Genomic DNA, 20954 nt, shown 5'->3' on the forward strand with positions numbered 1-20954 from the left:
CGCCAAAAATAAAACATAAGCTTGCGCCAATTGCAAGAAAAATGACTTCCCTCCTCCTTTATTCGGACTTGGAACCAGCAGTTAACACGGCAACTGTTTGTTTCTTTTTCAGAAACATACTTTCTTCTTACTGCTGTTGCATGGTTTTTTTTTCCAAATTTAATGTATGTAGTAGCTTGTTACTTCATTGTTTTGCCAAAAAGACAAACACCGAAGGATGAAAAGCATAAAGCAGTTCATTATAATGCCCGTGGACTGTTTCAGTTCCATTAATGGTACGCCTTGTGGTAGATAGAGTTTCAGCCCATACAGATGGTGGGAACAAAGCACTGTGTCAACATATGGGGATAAAACATAATCAGCAAAAGCTTTTTTTCCCTTCTCTTATGGCATATCTTGTTATAAATATTCAGCAAAGCAATAAGGTTTCTTCGCTGTACATGGACTGTATAATTAATTTCAAGTCATTTCATTTCTCCCCAGATGCTCATCTCATATCTTCGAACAAATGAACATTTTTAAGCCAAAGATAAAAATAAATATTAATATTTATGGTAGATATGTGTACAGGTAAATTGGCGCAAATGAGTTCCGAATATTGGCGCAATTGATACATTTTAGAAAACAAAATTTGGCGCAAATGATACCCATAAAAAACAGTAATTGGCGCAAAAGGACTGCTGCCATATTCTTGAATATTATCATAATTACTCATCATTGTGAAATGTGCCCCACTTCCAATGAAGCGCGGTCGCATGTCCATAAATTATCAACGCTGTATAATATGTCGAAATATCACACAAGAGACTCTCAGTATGACAACTAATAGAGGTTTCACAACCTTAATGAATGCTGTTAGCTTAAAGCAAAGACAAGATGATGTGTTAAGGTTGTTTTTGAGTGAGGTTGATACATTAGAGGCATTGTTGGTTTAACAAAGAAGAAGGCTGCATTGATAAGATAGAATCTTACAAGGGATGTGCTTAGTCAGATAACATCGGCAATGAGAGCACGTGCGTGTCTTGTCCAGTGGTGACTAATGTCACGATGAAGCAAAACCAGCTGCAATGAAAAGGGATAAAAAATATGTAGACGATCTAACTGTTTATATAACAGAAAATATGACAAATCCATTTGACGTTGATAATCACCCCCGTCAGCATATCATTATGAACATTTCAACTGGTCTCCATGCAAGTCACGACATTGAAGATTCACTGTTAAAATCAGTTGAAACTTGAAAAACAAAAATGAAGATATTTGTTGAGTCATCACTATCAACAGACAAAGATCAGGACTGAAGACTTTTGAAGATATGAAACCCAAAGTACAACTAAAATGCAAATCTGGGCAAGTTGTAAAAGGTCATTTGAATCCCGAGCTTGTGTTTACCCGTGCACTATCTCTAACTAAATCATTTGTAAATGTAGAGATGACGTATCTGTGGAAACTGTTTCGTCCTATCTAATTTGTCCCATTCCCACTGCATTATTTTATGACGATGGAATTATGAGGAAGACAAATAAGTCTGAGCTTCCCATGAATTTGAAAATTTAGTAGGATCAGTCCCTAACATTCCTCCAATCGAGCACAGTGCTACCGTACCAATAAGAAATGGCATGAGTTTAGTCATTTGATGTTGAAAGGATGGCCACGCTTGGAGTCTTGGCCAAATCTTACATTATGCAGGCACTCATTTTTAGCCATGACGTTGTCAGTTTATTTTCGATTTATGAGTTTGACTGTCCCTTTGGTATCTTTCGTCCATCTTTTACAATCATGCTTCCGATTCACAGACAAGGTTGTTGATGTCTTTGATCGCTATGACACTGAACATTCCATAAAATCAGCAGAGCGACATAAACGATCGGCAACAGCAACTAGGAAAAAATTTCATATCGCTGAACCGAACTGTTCCAGACTGGAAAAAATGTCTATCAAGCAACAAAAACAAGTAAGCTCTGATAACTTTCCTTGGAGATTATCTGAGCAGCAAATTGTCTGATATGTTCCAGGAGGAAAATAAATGTTTAGTTCTTGCCGGCGCATTTTCCAATCCAGAAATAGAGCGACAACTCTCAATGAGAGCATCATGTAATCGATCTCCAGATATGTCTGTTCGTACGAAGACCCAGACACAAGACTCTTGCTTCATGTTATATACTCTGATAATCTTTTAGCAGTTAAATACAAGGCGACAAATTATAGTCAAGTGTTACAATACAGATGTTCTTGTGCTCTGTGTTCATTATTTCAAGATTCTTGTGTCGACTGAACAAATGTGGTTTTTGACGGGGTCAACTAATTCTCTTAAGGACTGTAGAAGGTACATACCAATCCATGAGTTAAGTAAATCTTTTTCAACTTTACTAGCTAGTCATTCTCCCTGTAGTTTATGTTTGAAATGGTTGTGATACCACTTCTGCTACAATTGGGTTTGACAAAAAGACTGTTTTCAAGTTGATAAGAAAATCTCCGAGTAAGTTTACAAATCTCCAAAACCTTGACAAGATTCAAGTTGCTTTTTTCACATCGTTGTCAGCAGCCAGAAGGCTTATGTCAAGCTTGTATGACTCACAAGACAAATTCGCTTCACCACATGTTGACTTAAACAAGTTACGTGTTAAACTTGTAACATGCAAAGACTCAAGTGAAACCGGCATTCAAAGAACATATTTTTCGGTCATTTCTACAAACGAAAATTTGGATGTCCTCTCATCTTGATCATCCAAATCCCTTGTCTCCTTATGAATACGGATGGAAAAAGAGTTCACATGGCCCAGATCCAGTCTACTTTTTAGGCATGATGACGTATGATTTCCTGCAAGATTTAATATGTTCTTGCAAGAGGGAATACACAGGTAGCAAGAAATGTATTTGCCGAGAGCCGCAAATGTCTTGCACTGAGCTTTGTTCATGTCAGGGCAGTGATACTTGCCAAAAAAATTATTCTAAAGAGGACATCAACCTCTAAAGAAGATCAAATGAATGACGATGATGAAAATGAAAACGATACCATTGACTAATAGCGAAAGAGCATTTGATCAAAGGGGCAACATAAAGTTTAAGTTGCCTCACTGTTATTCAATGTAAATATGTATATTATTAGTAATTTTGAGTTTTATAATAACTCTACCAAATGGTTGTGTACTTAAGTTCCGTATGCGATGATAGTTGTAGTTAAGAAAAAAAACCAAAAAGAATCAACACCTTGCTAGTGATCTAAACAAAACAAAACACAGCAAAAAAACAACACCTTGCTAGTGATCTTCGTCCTTGACGTGGTCGGCAAGCTTAAGACAATTGAATCATATTGTATTTATAACTGTCGAACTAACAGGAGACCAAAATAACATATATTTTTAAGTGTGCTGTAAACATGGTAAATATGCGCTTTAAAGCAGTTTTTACGATATGTTTTCATATAGTTTTATCAATATTTTGTCGGTATAATAAACAAGCTAGGCGAGACCTTAGAACTTAAAAAACTAGTCATGTATGTCACTAATATAAAACCAATAGAATTTGTTTGTGTTTAGATGCAAAATTAAATATTACCGAGCGTTTTGCGTCAATATCCGTAAAAATTTTGATTTTCACAAAAATACGAGATTTTTTCATTTTAAACACTTTTAAAAAAAAAAATATTTCAGAAACAAAAATTAGATAGACTATAGTTTGTCAAATGATATATTTCATATTATATTGCAGATGAATTTGTTCTTAAACTGCATTTTTCGAACAATATCGTCAAATTATGACTTATATTTTTCCCCCTTTTTTGCCGTTTTTTGAAAAATGTGACCATTTCCCAATTTGACGACCAGGCAATTCTGAATGTACAATAAAAGACCTTTTAAATGATATATCATATAGCCGTGTGTTAGGTAGGTGCATTAAAAACCTCCGAATCCTTGTTTTGGCGCTCGCCTATAATACATTCAGTTATTTAAACGAATTCAATCACTGGTTGATTGTGTCAATAAACAGTGATTAAATGTGATGGTTGACAGTGATTTAATGTGTAGTTTAGACAGTAAGATATGATTAAATATCTAAATGTATTTTGAATTGCTATCAAATGTCATCTTAATTCAGTTGAATGCATCGAATAATTGAAGTATCTGGGCGTTTTTCAATAAAAGCGTAAATTTCAGACCTAAAAAAAATTGGAAAATCAACTTGTCTAAAATTTAATTTCAAGAGTTATTTTGAATACCTCTATAATAGACCTGTTTGGAAACAAAAAGTGCAATTTTAAATATTCTTTAAAATGATATTATTTTCATAATTTGTGTACTGTTTCGTAAGTGACTTTTGTCCCCTACGAAACTTCTTCTAAACACACATATTTTTTTGCAATTTTAAATGTTTCCTATATAATTTTTTTCTGAATTGGAAAACCGTTTTTATCGATAAAGATTAGACAGTACTTCACATGTTACGTAGTGGACATTTTGATGCGTTTCGTAGTGGACAAAAAGTTTCGTAGTTGACATCAACCCTATTATATGTTAATCAAAACATAATAAAAATTACATGAAACTAACCCTTGTTATTTGTTTTGCACGAATATGATTGAAAAAAGATTTTAAAAAAACCTGCATGGTAGTGGTAGTGTCCACTACGAAATGTTTTTCTCCCATACTTGTTTCGTAGGGGACCGTTTCGTAAGGGACGTATTCGCATGTTTTATTTTTTTCCCACAATCCTTATATTGCAATAGTAACAAGACTGATCGTATTCATCAAAGCATTTATCAAGCTGTACACTGATATTTTTTTCATAATTTTAAAACCAGATACTGAAGGAGATTTGACCCGTTTCGTAGTGGACATTAACAAAAATACGGTATCACTCTGGTCCATTTGATGTGCTCAATTTTTCTTACCAACAATTTAATTGCCGTTATAAAAGCATCACTTCTTTTGTAAGACCCTAATATTTTTATATCTCTTGCAAACAAAAATTACATTGATTTTATAAAACTGTTTATTGGCAAATTTTAATGACTTCGTTTCGTAGTGGACATTTTGTGAGGGACACACCTTCTGAAATTAAAAAAAACCCTATATTGAAAGCTGTTTATCAAAATATGTTGGCTCTGAACATACTTTTGAATTATTAAAGAACTTATGTAAATTAAAAAAACCCATTTATTTCTTCTTTTTTTTACGATATTTTAGATTATGAATGTTGAACAGGCAGTCTAGGGATATGCCATTTTGGTTGTTTTGGACCATTCAGGAGTCAATATCTGATCAATCCCTCTAAAAATAAACTGTTTCTTTGCTTAACAATGTTAAATCTAATTCAATGTACTGACTGAACAAAAAATTACTTGCAAAGATCAAACATATTTTTTTTTTAAAGTGGCTGGGACAAGAAAATTTGTTTTTATTGAAAAAAACGCCCATCTATTACATACAATGTAAAAAATATGACTCTGTTTAATTCATATGCTAACTTTATAAGATCAAAAAGATCCGAAAGGTCTTCATGTATAAAATAAACAAATATGGACATGTTACAGTGAGTTTGTGAAATCAGTGATTTTGTAAAATCCCTGGAATAATTAGTGACTAACTTTTTCTGTGATTTTGAAAAATCCATGAAATTTCAGGGATTTTACAAAATCACTGTAAAATCCCTGATTACAAGTTTGAACTTGATACTATAAATGTATTTTTCTAAATACAAATTAAATAAACTAATGATTTTGAAATAATTTGAATTAATAATGCTAGTAAAAACCATTTTATAGTGGTTTTAAAAATAGGAATATGAACTGATATTATGACTACAATTTACTTATTTTTTGCATAGTTTTGGGTGATATCAAATGTTTAAAACAAAATAAGCCAGGTTTTTCGACACACACACCTATATTGTTCATATTCGTTTTTTCCAGAACATCCAAATTTAAAAAAAAACCACGTTGTGCATCACAAATGAGAAACAGTTTAACTGCTTGTCGAAAAGATCTGAAATTGTCAATTGACACAGCTGACGGACTCAAAAGCAGGGAATGTTGTCTGTTTTGTTATAATTATTATTGTTGTCTTTCAAGGGCTGTAACTTAACAGAACACAACCCTTATTTACTTTTAATGTGCCAAATTTTATGTCACAATAAGATGTGCATGTAACATTTGCCACACTTAATCAATCACATAGCTTAAACAAATCTTACCCTTTCCAAATGTGTATTCTCCTCTCATAACGACAATCACTACAATGTACTGTCTTTATATTTGATTAAAATAATGATATAATGGGTTTATATTGTTCAGTTATTACTATAGATGCAGTATACTGAAATATCAACTTAGTATCGAACAAGGTAATAATAAGAGCTTGCTTTGTATACGTCTCTTTTTGGTGGCTTTCAGGAATAAGTTTTAAAAGCTCTTGTTTTTTCCCCAGTTCGATATGTTACATTTCAATTTTCCCTCAATTTTTAGAATTAACTTTTAAATAAGTTTGTCCTTGATTTAAAGACATACATGTGCCTGAGCCATTTTGCCTCAGTATGTTAGTTATAAGGTGAACCTGGCTCATTTAGTATTTACATAACAGTCTAATTTAACCTCACACTTTTAGTGTGTAGCCTTTAATAGAATTTTCAAATAACAAAGAAGAACTTTGATTTACAAATTAACTGAATTTGATCAGGGAATCTGTAAAAAAGATCTTCATTATTTCAGTATAAAATCACTAATTTCAAGAATTTTACAAAATCTCTGATTTTACAAATTCACTGTAACATATACATGACAAACGCAAAAATGAATAAACACATATCCTTTTCCCGTATTCTACGAATCATTTCAGATTGAGATACTGTTTAACCTATCACAACAGGACAAGAGTTAGCAAAGATACAGGTTGTCGTCGTGAACCCAGTAATAAATACAGAATTCCGAGGATATTTCTAAACGCAAAGTCCCTAATGCGGGGTTCACACATTGCCGATTATTGCTCCCGTTTGAGATCAGACAGCAATACGATATGAAAAGTGAAAAAGTCGGATTGGTATCCTCAATTATCTGGAATGTCCTATCATTGTCTGAACGCATTCGTTTTAGTTCGTAACAGATTCCTACGGATCGGGAAGGGTCCGAATAGTTCGGCAAAGCATCCCGACAGTTAGGTGCCTCCCGTAACATTCGGGGCAACTCAGCCGATTTTGTCTAATCGGATTACAATCGTGGCTATGTCGTGACAGATTCTGCTGTATCGGATCGAATTCCGAACAATGTCTTGTGTATTCTGGACGGTGTCCTGTGGAACGGGAATGATCCGGAGTAATTTTTCATAGCTGTTTTTCTGCCGATTGAGTCCAGATTGCATCCAGATCTTGCCGAAACCGTTCCGAAACAGTCCCGTTATTAATACGAAATTCGTCAATGATACCCACGTCAGAGTCCCGACAACTACAGAATACAATACGACTGAGACCAGACAAAGCCGTTTGCAATGCGATAGAGCGGACCGTGATAGGATTACGTTCCGACAGTACCTGATCATCCCCAACATGCCGACAGTTTTCGAACAAATGACTTCCGTCAGCGTCGGTTCACTGTCTGGTCACTGTCTGATCTCAGTCGGATTACATTCGGTAGAGTCGGGACGCAGTCGTGACAGACTCGGTCGAATTTTACCTGGCGAAAAATACAAATCGGATTAGAAGCGGATTCAGAACGGGATTATCGGGACTTATTCGCTTAGAAACGGTTGAATATCGGTGCTTCCTGAACACTATCTGATTGTTGTCGTGATCAAATTATTTTTTTTACAAATTTTAATTTAAGTTTGAATTTCCATCCACGATTCACAGGATCTTGATCAGACTTTTAATAAATTTTTATCGGGAATGGTCCTGTCAAGAACGGTAGTAAAAATCGTGACTGTGTGACCCCAGCTTAAGCAAATTGCAAAATCAAAAGCTGAAGCACATCAAACTAATGGATAACAACTGTCATATTCAGAACTTGGTACATGCATTTTCTTATGTAGAAAATGGTTGATCGCACCTGGTTTTACAGTAAGTTGAGCATCTGTTTCAATACTTTTCTTTTTTTATTGATGATAACATATATTGAACAGAAAATGAAAAGGTGTATTATGCCTATAGTATTAACTTCAAGATTTACCTGTATTATTAAAACCTTTTGTTTCTTCAAAAGTGATTATTTCGAAGGGTTAAATATTTCGCAGTGGTGTCTTGCTATGGCTTTGATTGGACTTGTTTGCTTGCTTTTTGGCCTTGGATGTTTGTCCCTAATATTTTATTAACTGTGCATTTGCTTTCAGATATTGCAGATCAAATTTATTCGTTCATTGTGTATTAATTTACGTTTTTTGATTGAGTTAAGACTTCCAATTGATATTTTATCGTGTGTTTTTCTATGTTGTGATGTTATGCTATTGTTTCAGAAAAAGGGAGAAAGTTTGGTACCATTAAAACGTTTAATCCCGCTGCAAATGTTTGCACCTGTCCTAAGTCAGGAATCTGATGTACAGTAGTTGTCGTTTATTTATGTAATTTATACGTGTTTCTCGTTTCTCGTTTTTTATATAGATTAGACCGTTGGTTTTCCCGTTTGAATGGTTTTACACTAGTAATTTGGGGGCCCTTTAAAGCGTGTTGTTCGGTGTGAGCCAATGCTCTGTGTTGAAGACCGTTCATTGACCTATAATGGTATACTTTTAAAATGTTATTTGGATGAAGAGTTGTCTCATTCGCACTCACACCACGTCTTCCTATATCTAATTATGCCTATAAGTTTTTTAAAACAGCTTTAACAACGGTAACGGATACTTAACTTCATAACGTTATTTATAAAACAACAGTAAATATTCGTTTTAAATGATTTCGAGGACTAATGAGAAAAGTTGAAATTGAAAACGCTTTGCTAATCAATATCTCCGGCTGCAAGAACTGATGCTAACATAAACGGAGAGAGGAAAAATGCAACTATTTACCTAGCTTAAATTTAAAAGCTGAAGTGTGTAACAATAGTCTCAGGTATTATTCTTAATTGAAATTGACTTTTGTTTAAATTTTCTTCAATACTTTTCTCATTAAGACTTCACATACATTGATTACCTTTTTCTGCTATCGTTTCCTCAGAAATGCGTCGTATGTCAGCAGTTATACTGACTTTCAGATTCTCAACATCATTTTCAATGTTTTTCACTAGAAAACATGAGAAATTCATTTAGTGTTTAGAAGTTAAACCCAGTATTATGAAACTTTGTCACATGTTATGAATCAGGCAAATAATACCAACAAAAATTGCTGACCGCGCTAAGGCTAAAAATGAAATAATCAGACAACCAAACAAACAACAAAACACAACATAGAAAACTAAATATAAAGACTGAGCAACAGTAACCCCACAAAAAAATGGGGATTATCTCAGGTGCTCCGTAAAAATAAGCAGATTTTGCTTCACATGTGGTCCCTATATCGTTGCTCATGTAAGTACAAACCTTGCTAATTCGAATTGCAGGAGTTGCTTAATTTATTTATATCTATATTTATGTTTATATCGCTTATATGGTCATGGTAGGTGTTCGAGGTCAACTCGATAGTTAATTAGATGGCATATAGACTAAAATACACACGAAACGAAGCTACATATTACCGAGCCCATGCTGTTAACTGTTTATCAATAGTTTGGATAAATGTTTTACATTGTTATAAATAAAATATGAGAATTTGAGTCAAATCGGTGAACATGTACTTGACAGCTAGTGCCCCTTTATGATGAATTTTGAACTTACTTGTAAATTTAAATCAAATGTTCTAAAATAGTATGAAGTGGTTAGGAGAATTCCAGTAATCGCTTAAGACATAGATACATATAATTAAACTGCGCATACATATTTAATATTATGTTGTACTCGGTACAGCGGAATCTTGGCGTACTACAACACATTTGAGCACATTTAACACACTAATGTGTTAAAAGTATTTGTGTTTTGTAATTTCTTTAAGCACCGGATTATAAATATTTTTTGTACACTTTATTCCGGAAAGTTCAATATCAAATGGCAAAATCAAAATCTCAAACACACCAAACGAATCGATAACAACTGCCATATTCCTGACTTAGTACAGGCATTTTGTTATGTTGAAAATGATGAATTAAACCTGGTTTTATAGCTAACTAAACCTCTCACTTGTATGACAATCGTATAAAATTCCCAACTATTGACAGCAATGTGTGGACCAAACAGACAGACATAATAGGTAAAAATGTCAAAAATAGGGGTACAGCAGTCAACATTGTGTTATTATCTCAATAACTATAAAAATAACAAGGAAAAGCAAAAAGGGATATTAACAAACATTAGGAAGAATACAAAAATTTACCAGAGTAAGATAAAATAAGGACGGGATGTACAAATCTCGATGGATATTACCAAACATAGACTACACAGTAAAAGTAATAATTTACAAAGACAATTAAAAGAAAAATATAACACGTTCTTAAGATGACACACAACGTCAGTACCTATGCTCTATTCTTCAAGACATAGTGTATTATTTGTGAAGTTGATACGGAATATTTATCAAAAGGTTCTTGTTTTCTTCCGATGAACATTTTTGAAAAAGGGCGAAAGGTTCTGCTACATAATCCTGGTTCATCAACTTACTTTCTCCTCAGACACTGGTGACGTTTTACAAAGTCCGAGAAGCAACTGAAAGCTCTTGAAGACCGAATGAGTTGGGAAATGTATATCCTATATGCAGGTTTAGTTGGTATATTGCTACAAAGGTTGGGGAAATTGACAATTTTAAAATTCGTTTGTCATCGATTCTGGTACTGAGATGACCACTTATTTCAAAATCAAGGTATAAGTCAAAACTGAGGCAGAGGTAGCCGTGTCTCTTGTTTCTTCAATTTCTAGTTCTCCAGGATATATTAATTTAAGCCAATCAAAAAAGTTTGGATTGTTAGTGGAAAGAACATCATCAATATATCTGAATGTGATATTTAAAGATCTGGCTTCTTTGGTCATCTTGTTATTGACATGTGTCTGAAAATAAGAAAAGGTCTGCGAGAGAAGTTAACAGTTCGTTACTATAGAAAAAACGACAATTTGTTGAGACACATATAGGAAGAAGTGGTGTGAGTGCCAAATGTCTTATTTCAGCAGTTATGCAGTCTACTTCCAAATTCAACAAATATTTTGTCAATAAGAAACTCAAATCACTTGGTCCTCTGTGTAGAATTTTACCTCTTTGTTTAGTACTACTTTAGTTTTGTATTACTGAACAAATATGCCGTATGGTATCATGGTGGTATACAAGGTTGAAAAATCTTTTGGAAGAACTAATTTCAGAACAATTCTTTCGAGATTTTTAGACAATACATACATAGTTAATACCACTACACGTAATTCCCAGAATTTATGACGGCTCTCTTTCACTGCTAACCATATCTCCGACAGTTTGAACGTGTAAAATTTACTGCCATGATATTTTGCATTTATAACATTTTAAAATTCTATAACCTCCCATATTAACTTTACGTTTTTGGCATTTCATGCGTTTTTAACCCCGTTTAGACATGAAACACCAAAACTAACCCCGTCTGAAAAAGTACCAACGACTCTCAATATATCACAGTTCTTGTTTTGACTCTGGATATCCTCAGTCATGGTTGCATTTCTGTTAAAATACAACCCTGCAAAAGTCTCAAAAGGGTTGACTGGTGTATATAAATATGATCATCCCTGGGGCTTTTCATGTTTCAGTGGACTTTAAAAACAAATAAACAAGTGGAAATTTTCTATTGGTTACACTCCCATGAATTTTGTTTGGTCTGCTCCTGGTTTAAGACTTAATAGTTGAATGTAATCACAATTTAAACCTCAATTATAATGTTACCTTTTTCAGAAAATCGTCTTATTTCAGCAGATATACTTGCGTTCATATTCTTTACAACATTATCTAAGCTTTGAACTGGAAAATATAATAAATTCAGTTATTATAAATGAAAACCATTATTATGAAAAATGGTTACATGTTAAGATAGGGATCCTCCATGTTAAATCAACCTGTTTGCTGAGTTGTTCAGTTTGAATAAAACTATAGCCCTTTAATTGTAACATTATGGTATTTCAACCTATTTTTGTAATACACACAGGTAAACCTTATTTTGAAGTTACTATATTTATTACCGTCTCCTCGGAACCGTCTTATAGGTTGAACGATGGACAGTTTCCGAACTGAATGCTTTCTCATAGTGGAGTGACCAAGCCAACAATTTTCCCACTTTGATGGACCACTCTACCTGCAGGCTTAATTATGACTTTTTGGAAGGAAAAAATATTATTCTTTAATTTTTGCCTGGTCGTAGATTTGAAATATGGTGCACTTTCATTTTAAATAAGGTCAAAGATGAGTTATTGAGTTTTTCACTACTGTCAATTTATTTCACAAGAGTTAATGAAAAGTCTTCAAATAATATCTGAATTGTTACTAAACAAGAAATGTATTATGAAATATACTGTGACACTTCATTTTTAACTTCATTTAAAATAATGAAACCCCACATTTTAAAGGGAATTCAGACTAGCAACAATAAGAAAATAAAGGATGGAACAACCGAATCTCAATTTGTTTTGTTTTGTTGCATTGCATGTACTTCTAAAGATACATTTCTGAATTTGACGGCTTATTAAAAAAGAATCGAAGTCAATTTGGTTTTTGCTTTGTTGTATAATTATTGCAAATATTTCAAAAGGCAATTAAATCAAATGAGTTTAATGATGGACTAAAGTTTCAACGTATCTTCTAGCTCTATGAATTGTTTTGGTTTGATATCCCTTTGCCTTACAAAAGCACATATGGACCCCTCAGAGAGAGAGTGATTGTATGGGTTATTTTTAACAAGGAAAGGGCATGACAACTTTTGAAAACCTGACATCATCGTCGTCTTCTTTCAATATTGCTCGGTGAGTTAAACATTTTCTACTAGCATTAGACCTTTAAGGCCGGTGACCAAAGTCGGATTGATGAAATTTTAATCGTCAAAAATGGTATACGGCTATATTATATATCATTGGATTTGGAAATATGTGAACTTTGAGATTATTCTGGTCGTCAAAAGAAAATATGGTGCAGTTTTTTTCAGAAATCCTGATCAAAGGTCACATGTCGTTTTCAAGGAAAAACAAAATTGAATATATAACTCCAATTTAAATACCATTTTTACCGTAGAATGATTAAAAACTGGAATCTATTTTCTTCTTTATTGAATTTTCCATAAAAAAAAAGTGGAAACAAATCATTTAATAAGATTTCCGAACACACGTATGTGGCTTTACAGAAAGGGGGGGGGGTTAGATTTCAAATTTATATGATGTATTTTTTTTCAAGTTATGAGAACAACGTCCGTCAAAACTTCACAAAATTTATAGAAAATTATGAGTAAAAATGTATTTATTAATATAACCATCAAGAATGCTTCAATGAAAGTGAAAACTTAGGTTTTTGCAATCTATGTTGAACTCGGTACATGCAAAACAGACAACAAAAATTATTTCAAAACGTACTTATAATTGAGTTTATAAAATGTCAGGACGATTTCTATTGAATATTTTTTATGAATAGGATAAATAAATCATTTTAAGATAAATTAACAATTAAAAATATATTTTTTTTTTAATGTAAGAACAGCCTTTTATTCGTTTGAAAATGGAGACAGTTTCGGTTTTAATCCCAAACTAAGTAACGCAAGATAGTATTTTTGTTTCTATGCAGGATAATTTATCAAAGCACTAAATATGCATAATGTCTTTGGTAATGTGGGAACGTCATAACAATTATTAGACGGGGCACTGTTTTACGTGAAACTTTTTCAATTTTTTAATGCGACCTTTTGTTACCAATCGTAATCGACACAATAAATGACAAAAAGGACAACTCGATTCCAACTTTATAGAGGTATTTTTTTTTGAAAAAATGGTTATTTGTTTGAAATAAAAAAATGACGTGACGTACATTTGATAGATAAGTTATTCAGGTTACTAGTTGTAATCATGAAAATATTTGAAATTAATATATGTGATATTTTCAAATTTAAACCAATGTAGCGTTTCTTTTTTTGCCTAGTATATATATAGAATCTTCATGCCTTATATATCATGTACTGTAGTACGACGCTAGATTAAAACTGACGTGGAAAGGTAACACTCGGCCACAAACAACTTCATTTTTATGAAGCCTAGGTGGTCGTGTGGTCTAACGCACTGGTTACAGTACAGGCGATTTGGTGTCACAATATCTCAGTACCAAAGGTTCGAATCCAGGCGAGGGAAGAACCAAAAATTTGCGAAAGCAAATTTACAGATTTTACATTGTTGGGTTGATGTTTAGACGAGCTGTATATAACGACAAAACATTTTCATATTATTAATTTGTGTTGTGAACAATTCTTTTTCAGTATTCATTGATGGGATGTATTTGTAACAAACGATAAGGAATGCTAGTTTACGCTCGTTAATATACTACGGCAGCTTTGTGAAAAATTATGCACATCCTGCTACAAGCATGAAATTTGGCATAGACCTTCCTATTTTATTTCAGAGAGGGATGCATTTGCCAAAAAAATGTCTCACTTCCGGATAAATCCAAAATGGCGTACATTATACTCGAATCAGTCCAGTATCAGAGGCTAGTATGTAAATATAATAATATTTGGGATAAACCTTTGTTATGTACTACTTTTGGTTGTATAATATAGGAAATACACCACTAATTCATGGTCCCATTGCTTTCTTCCGTTTTAAGCAGGCACACTTCCTTTGTTTAAAGTTCAAATAAAGTGGCAATCATTGCATTTCAAATCAACACTTTATGGTGTCTTGTACTGAAAAAAATCAGCATACCTTTAATGGCATATAAGAAAGAACTGGTTTCCGGAACTTCAGATGTACCAAAACAGGTACTTCAGATCTGAAAAACAAACAAAGTGTACCCTCTTTTTAAAATATGGTGCAGTTTTTTTTAATATTCAAAATTAAAAGTCCAAAAGTGTTCTACAATGATCACCAGTCCTTCAGCATTCATTTGATACCAAAAATACCTAAATATTCTACATATTTTGAAAGTTGCACTCATGCGTAGGAACTATTTTGTATAAAATATGTACTTCTTTCTGGTATGTGCTTTCTGACAGGGCCCGAATTAGTGGTGTTACACCTATAGATAAGTTGTCTTTAAAAACTCTACTTCCGGTAAAATCCAACATGGCGAACATTGTACTAAAAATAAGCTTATTTTTTTAGCGAGGGTGATTTAAATGTGTTTTGACGTATTGCTAATATCATTAAAATGTACAGGAACCTTTCTTTGATGCTGCTTATGGATACAACGTATAAGACATATGTCTTTAAAACACTTAATTCCGGTATTATTTAAAATGGCGGACATAGAAATAGCATTATTTTATTTTGATATCCAATTTTTTTTTAAATTTTTTTTTTAGAAATTTTTTTTTTTTGCTGGTCATAAACTAGGATCCTTTATAAAAAAAGTCAATGGAACTGAGGACAGGGGACCCTTTAATATTTACCTGAATTTGTGTATATATATTGAGTTACTTAGTTATTGTCTTTATTTGTTTTAGTTGTTGTTATATGTCACAAACTGTAAAGTTTATATGGCAATAAAACTTTGAATTGAATTGAATTGAATTGAATTAAACTTTTGGCTTTAAGTTATCCTCTAAACCACTTATTCTATTCTATAATTAATTTAAAACACTTCCGGTAAAAAAACCCAATATGGCGTAAATTTCAAAATTGTAGAGTTTTAGATAGATTGATTAAAACAAAATAAAATCACTTAAATACTACGACATCTTTAAAATCACTGATTTATGGCCGTATATACATGTTTATTCACAATGTGGTAGCTTATTTTCCTCATTTACTAAGACCGTTTTATTGTTTCTTACATCAATAATGTACAAGCTCCTAATAAGGTGAAGAGGACTTACAAAGAGTTGTCCAAAAGGGTTCCAATGGATCATATTTTCCACTTCGCAATTCATAAGCGTCTGGACTAGTAAATATGGGAACCAATTCTTAGCTTGTTACTCATCCACACCCGCTATGGTATATTGCACGTATTACATGATGAAAAACACTACACCGAGTCGTTCAAGAAGCACCAATAAGTCTTTCCTCTTCCAAAAACATGTGTTCTAGCTGCGTAAACCTCATCTGATAAGTTTAATCGATATTACTACAAAACCACGTATCGTTTTATCAATGACATTATCAAATCCATATCTGGTGATGTTGGCTGATCAATCATTATTCTAAATCATAAAGTCAAACGAAATCCATCTCAACAACTAAGTTCCCTCTGAAGTAAACGTGCATTTGAAAGGTCATGGATATATATGTATCTAAAGCTTTTCCCACTTCCAAATGCAAGCCGAAATTCGTCTGCCCCTATGTCACGGGATAAAAAACAGCAATGACAGCAACATCAGTTAAGTCTGTGTATCACTGCATCACACACATCACACACATGTTGTGATCAATGTATTTTCCGCTGATGATACGTTTCTCTGTTTGCTTGAAAAGGGATAAAAAAGACAGCATGGGAGTTATTGATGGCATTTGAAGAGGTGACTTTAACATAAAGAATGATAATTGATCCGCCTTAATCACCGGTGTTTACTGTAAAAACGCACAAACTTATCAAAGGGGATAAGCATGGTTAACAAAGCAAGAAATAACTATTTACGCAAAAGGGAAGGCTAGTTGAGGCTATTCCCTCAACTTTATCTAGTCTTTTACAGCATGCAAAACGTTCAATACACTAAGATACGTGTTTAGGGGACGAGCTTAAAATTGACTCTTATGCTACCCAGTTCAAGCGCTAATGGATGATGAAGCGACAAAGAGGATCCCTTTTAAAAAACTCTTTCTGAGGCCTCATCATGTTGTCAGAAGCTTGCAAAGTTTAGAAGCACCAAAGAAAGGTTCATACACAATTTAATGATAGTAGCAATACGTTCAAACACAATTCCTAAAAAATAAACTTATTTTAGTACAATGTCCGCCATGTTGAATTTTACCGGAAGTAGGGCTTTTACAGACATCTAATCTATACAATGTATCCAAAAGTAGTACATAACAAAGGTGTGTACCAAATTTTATTATAGCAGCATGATAATAATACAATTTCACATACAAGCCATCGATATTGGGCCGATTTAAGTATTATGTCCGGCATTTTGGATTTTACCGGAAGTGAAACATTTTTTTTCAAATACATCCCTATCTGAAAAAAAAGTGTATTAGTTGAGGAAGGTCTATGCCAAATTTCATGCTTGTAGCAGGATGTACACAATTCGTCTGAAATATGCTTGTAACCGCCAGACTAATATCCGCATATATCATGTTTATAGATCGGTTAAAAACCCAAAACGAATATTACGTAATGGAAATCTAGTCAATAGCTATACCCCGGACAATGAGACAACTTAGAACCTCAAATGAAAACAAAGTGGATGTAAGTAAGTTACATATACACTCTTGACCTGAATATTAAAAAAAATAAACGTCCCCCCCCCCCCCAAACTGAAAAATTGCCTAATAGTTGAAAGTAATAAATAACAATAATTACCTCTTTCTGCTATACGTTCATCAGAAACTTGTTTTTTTATTTCATCAGTTATACCGACGGCCAGTTTCTTTACGACATTGTCAATGTATTGCACTGAAAACATGATAAATTTAATTCTTAGAAATAATGCCTTTTATTATGAATATTAGTCGCAGGGTTTAAAAAAAATCGTTGGTGTTATATCGTTTTTTAGCTTTAAATTAAATTACATGAGTGTCAAATTACAATGGTCAACATATGTGGTTCCAGCTATATTTGTTGTCATATAATCTCCAATTATTCAAACAATCACAACCATTTGCAAGACATAGGATTTTATCCATATCTAACTGACAAATGGATTTATTCCCAAAATTGCCCTTTTGAAATTAAAAAATGAGAGAATTTTTAATATACTGTGAATTCATTATTATTCGTTGGATGTCAATTTTCGTGTATTTCGAGGATACAGATAAAACACGAAAATATGTTCACAATATTCAATAACAATTTTTTATAGGCTTGTATATAAATCACGGCAAAACCACGAAATTAAGTATCCACGAACATACATGTTTTCTGTATCCACGAAAATTGGTACACACGAAAATAAATAATTTCATAGTATTTATCTTTGGACTACGTTTTTTTTATCAAATGAACATTTCAGGATAAGCTGATAAAAAGGTAAAATCGCTGATATGTTTTTAAATTAAAGGATGGGATTTTTTATGGCTTTTGGAATATTTAAGACTTTATTTAAGCAACCACAATAATTGAATTGATACCCTAAATACCATGGTTACCTTCCTTTAGTTTATCAGAAATTCGTCTTATTTCAGCAGTCAGATTCTCTTCACGATCAACATTTTGCACTGGAAAACAGGAGAAATTCAATTATTAGAAGTTACACATATTTCTATGAAAGTTGGTCCCATGTTTTTTAGGTAAATCTGTGATCATGCATAATAAATCAATTTCAGCTGAATATGCTATTTATGTCAAATATCAGATCTCCAATTGTAAAAATATAGCATTTCAGTCTTTGTTTGTCATGCATCATGTACGACTTGGCGTACCAAATTTCAAGCCTGGAATAATGGTGGACGCTTCGTCCTCGAGGGTATCACCAGCTCAGTAGTCAGCACTTCAGTGTTGACATGAATATCAATAAAATGGTCATTTGCATAAATTACCTGTTTACAATTTTTTTTTTGAATTTTTCGAATTGCTGAGGATTTTCTTATCCCAGGAATAGATTATCTTAGCCGTATTGGGCACACTTTTATGGAATTTCGGGTCCTCAATGCTCTTCAACTTTGTATTTATTTGGCTTCATAAAATTTTTGATCTAAGCGTCACTGATCAGTCTTGTGTAGACAAAACGCGCGTCTTGCGTATTAAATCATAACCCTGGTACCTTTGACAACTCTTTACATCACTGGTCGATGCCACTGCTGGTGGACGTGTCGTCCCTGAGGGTGTCACCAGCCCATTAGTCAGCACTTTGGTGTTGACATGAATATCAATAATATGGTCATTTGTAAAAATTACCTGTTTACAAAATTTAAATTTTTTGAAATACTTAGGATTTTTTATCCCAGGAATAAGTTATTTTAGCCGTATTGGGCACAACTTTTTGGAATTTTGGGTCCTCAATGCTCTTCAACTTTGTATTTATTTGGCTTTATAACTTTTTTTTATCTGAGCGTCACTATTGAGTCTTGTGTAGACAAAACGCGCGTCTTGCGTATTAAATCATAATTCTGGTACCCTTGATAACCTTTTCTTTATCCAAGTAATACCACAGAAGAGTAGTTTAGTCCTAAAATTGCTTTTTACAACTTGCAGAAACTGGGGGGGGGGGGGGGGGGGGATGTTGGATGGGGCAATATTTCCAGCATATTTAATTTGTTAATTGTTTAACTGTGAACTGGAATATAATTTTAAAGTAAAAATGTTTGCAAATTCAGCATGGACTAAAAAAAATCATGTTTGTAAGTTATTGAAATAAGTTTGATATAATATTATTGTTTGGTCTCGAATAATTTTACTTCCCGTTACCTGTCCGATCTTCCTGTAATCTTTTTTCATTTACGATAACGTACATGTATATAGCCATCAGCGCAACAACAACAGAATTGATTAATACTAAAAGATTGATCGAAATCATGTCGTGTTTTCTTATATAAAGTGCTAATGTTCTTGAAAAATAAAACAAGCACGACAGATATTGTAATTGTTGTCAGTAGCTACGAATAACACAGAGAGCAATGGGGAAATAACTCATAAATGTTAAATAAGTAGTCAAGCATGACAAAAAACATTCGTGCTACATTTAAATAAGCGTATTTAGATGAAAGATTAAGGACATTTAACACTTTACAAATATAAATCAAATTTGATACAACGTAATATATAGTTTCAAAAAACATTGAATTTGTTTGAACGAGCTTTCAAACCGAACGAAAAGAAAGATTCGTTCGTCCAGTCTCGTTAAGAGTAATTTTATAATTATAAATTTATTGTTTCATTTCATAATACAGTTATTAATTCTATATTATTTCTTGTACAATTTACGCGCTGAACTTTAATGTTATGTTTTTTTTTTAATTCTGAATCGTTATTTCTTCGTTTGATATTGACCAGGCTTAACTCCTGTTATATCTAATGCGTTCCCCTCAGTTTTAGTTTGTAACCCGGATTTGTTTTTTTCTTTCGATTTATGAGTTTCGAATAGCGATATACTATTGTTGCATTTATTTAACAGCGGACGGCGACGAGGACCTCAAAACGAGCTGTCCAGTAAAAGTATTTTCAAAATTACCGTGAGCTGAAGATGGAAGCAAGGTTACAGGAGGCTTTTCTTTGAGTGCATATATTAATACTTTCTTATTTCCAACACTTGATTATTCCTGCAGCTTGGGGAAATATATCCAGTACATGCGTTTTTTAAATTCAATCACAATATGCAGATACAATTAGGGTACCCAAAAGAGCAACCATGTTCTCTGAAAGTAAAGACTGCTGTTCCGCCTTTATTACAAGAAACGAAAATTGCGATATGTTTATATATCATCAAACTAATGATAATAGTAATTATAACAATATTCTAGATTCAAGATTCCTTCAAGGAGCATGTACACAAAATACAACAAGTTATTTCAGGCATAAAAAATACCTGCAGAGATGTTCTGTACCGACAAACCGAACAAGTTTTAACTTTAGAAAATATCTATCAATTAATGCCATGGAGAATAAGAGACTTACAACTCTCGAAAAGGGAAAGTCAGAAGTTAATCAAATGAACA

General features: G+C 33.1%; 2 protein-coding genes across 5 annotated transcripts in view; one reads left to right on the forward strand and one right to left on the reverse strand.

The window, feature by feature from the left end:
- LOC134714013 (uncharacterized) overlaps positions 1 to 19889 on the reverse strand; it is a 31751-nt gene extending 11862 nt beyond the window's left edge. The window contains exons 1-5 of the mRNA XM_063575267.1: positions 19708 to 19889; positions 18450 to 18518; positions 17665 to 17757; positions 11905 to 11979; positions 9112 to 9201 (exon numbers count right to left, since the gene is read on the reverse strand). Of these exons, the coding sequence (XP_063431337.1) occupies positions 9112 to 9201; positions 11905 to 11979; positions 17665 to 17757; positions 18450 to 18518; positions 19708 to 19816 (436 nt within the window). The 5' untranslated portion in view covers positions 19817 to 19889. The remainder of the gene's footprint in view (positions 1 to 9111; positions 9202 to 11904; positions 11980 to 17664; positions 17758 to 18449; positions 18519 to 19707) is intronic.
- Positions 1 to 20954, forward strand: part of LOC134715564 (leucine zipper putative tumor suppressor 2 homolog) — a 456927-nt gene that overhangs the window by 243823 nt on the left and 192150 nt on the right. The window lies entirely within an intron of this gene.

The sequence above is a fragment of the Mytilus trossulus genome, chromosome 4, assembly GCF_036588685.1.
Source record: "Mytilus trossulus isolate FHL-02 chromosome 4, PNRI_Mtr1.1.1.hap1, whole genome shotgun sequence".
Classification (NCBI taxonomy): domain Eukaryota; kingdom Metazoa; phylum Mollusca; class Bivalvia; order Mytilida; family Mytilidae; genus Mytilus; species Mytilus trossulus.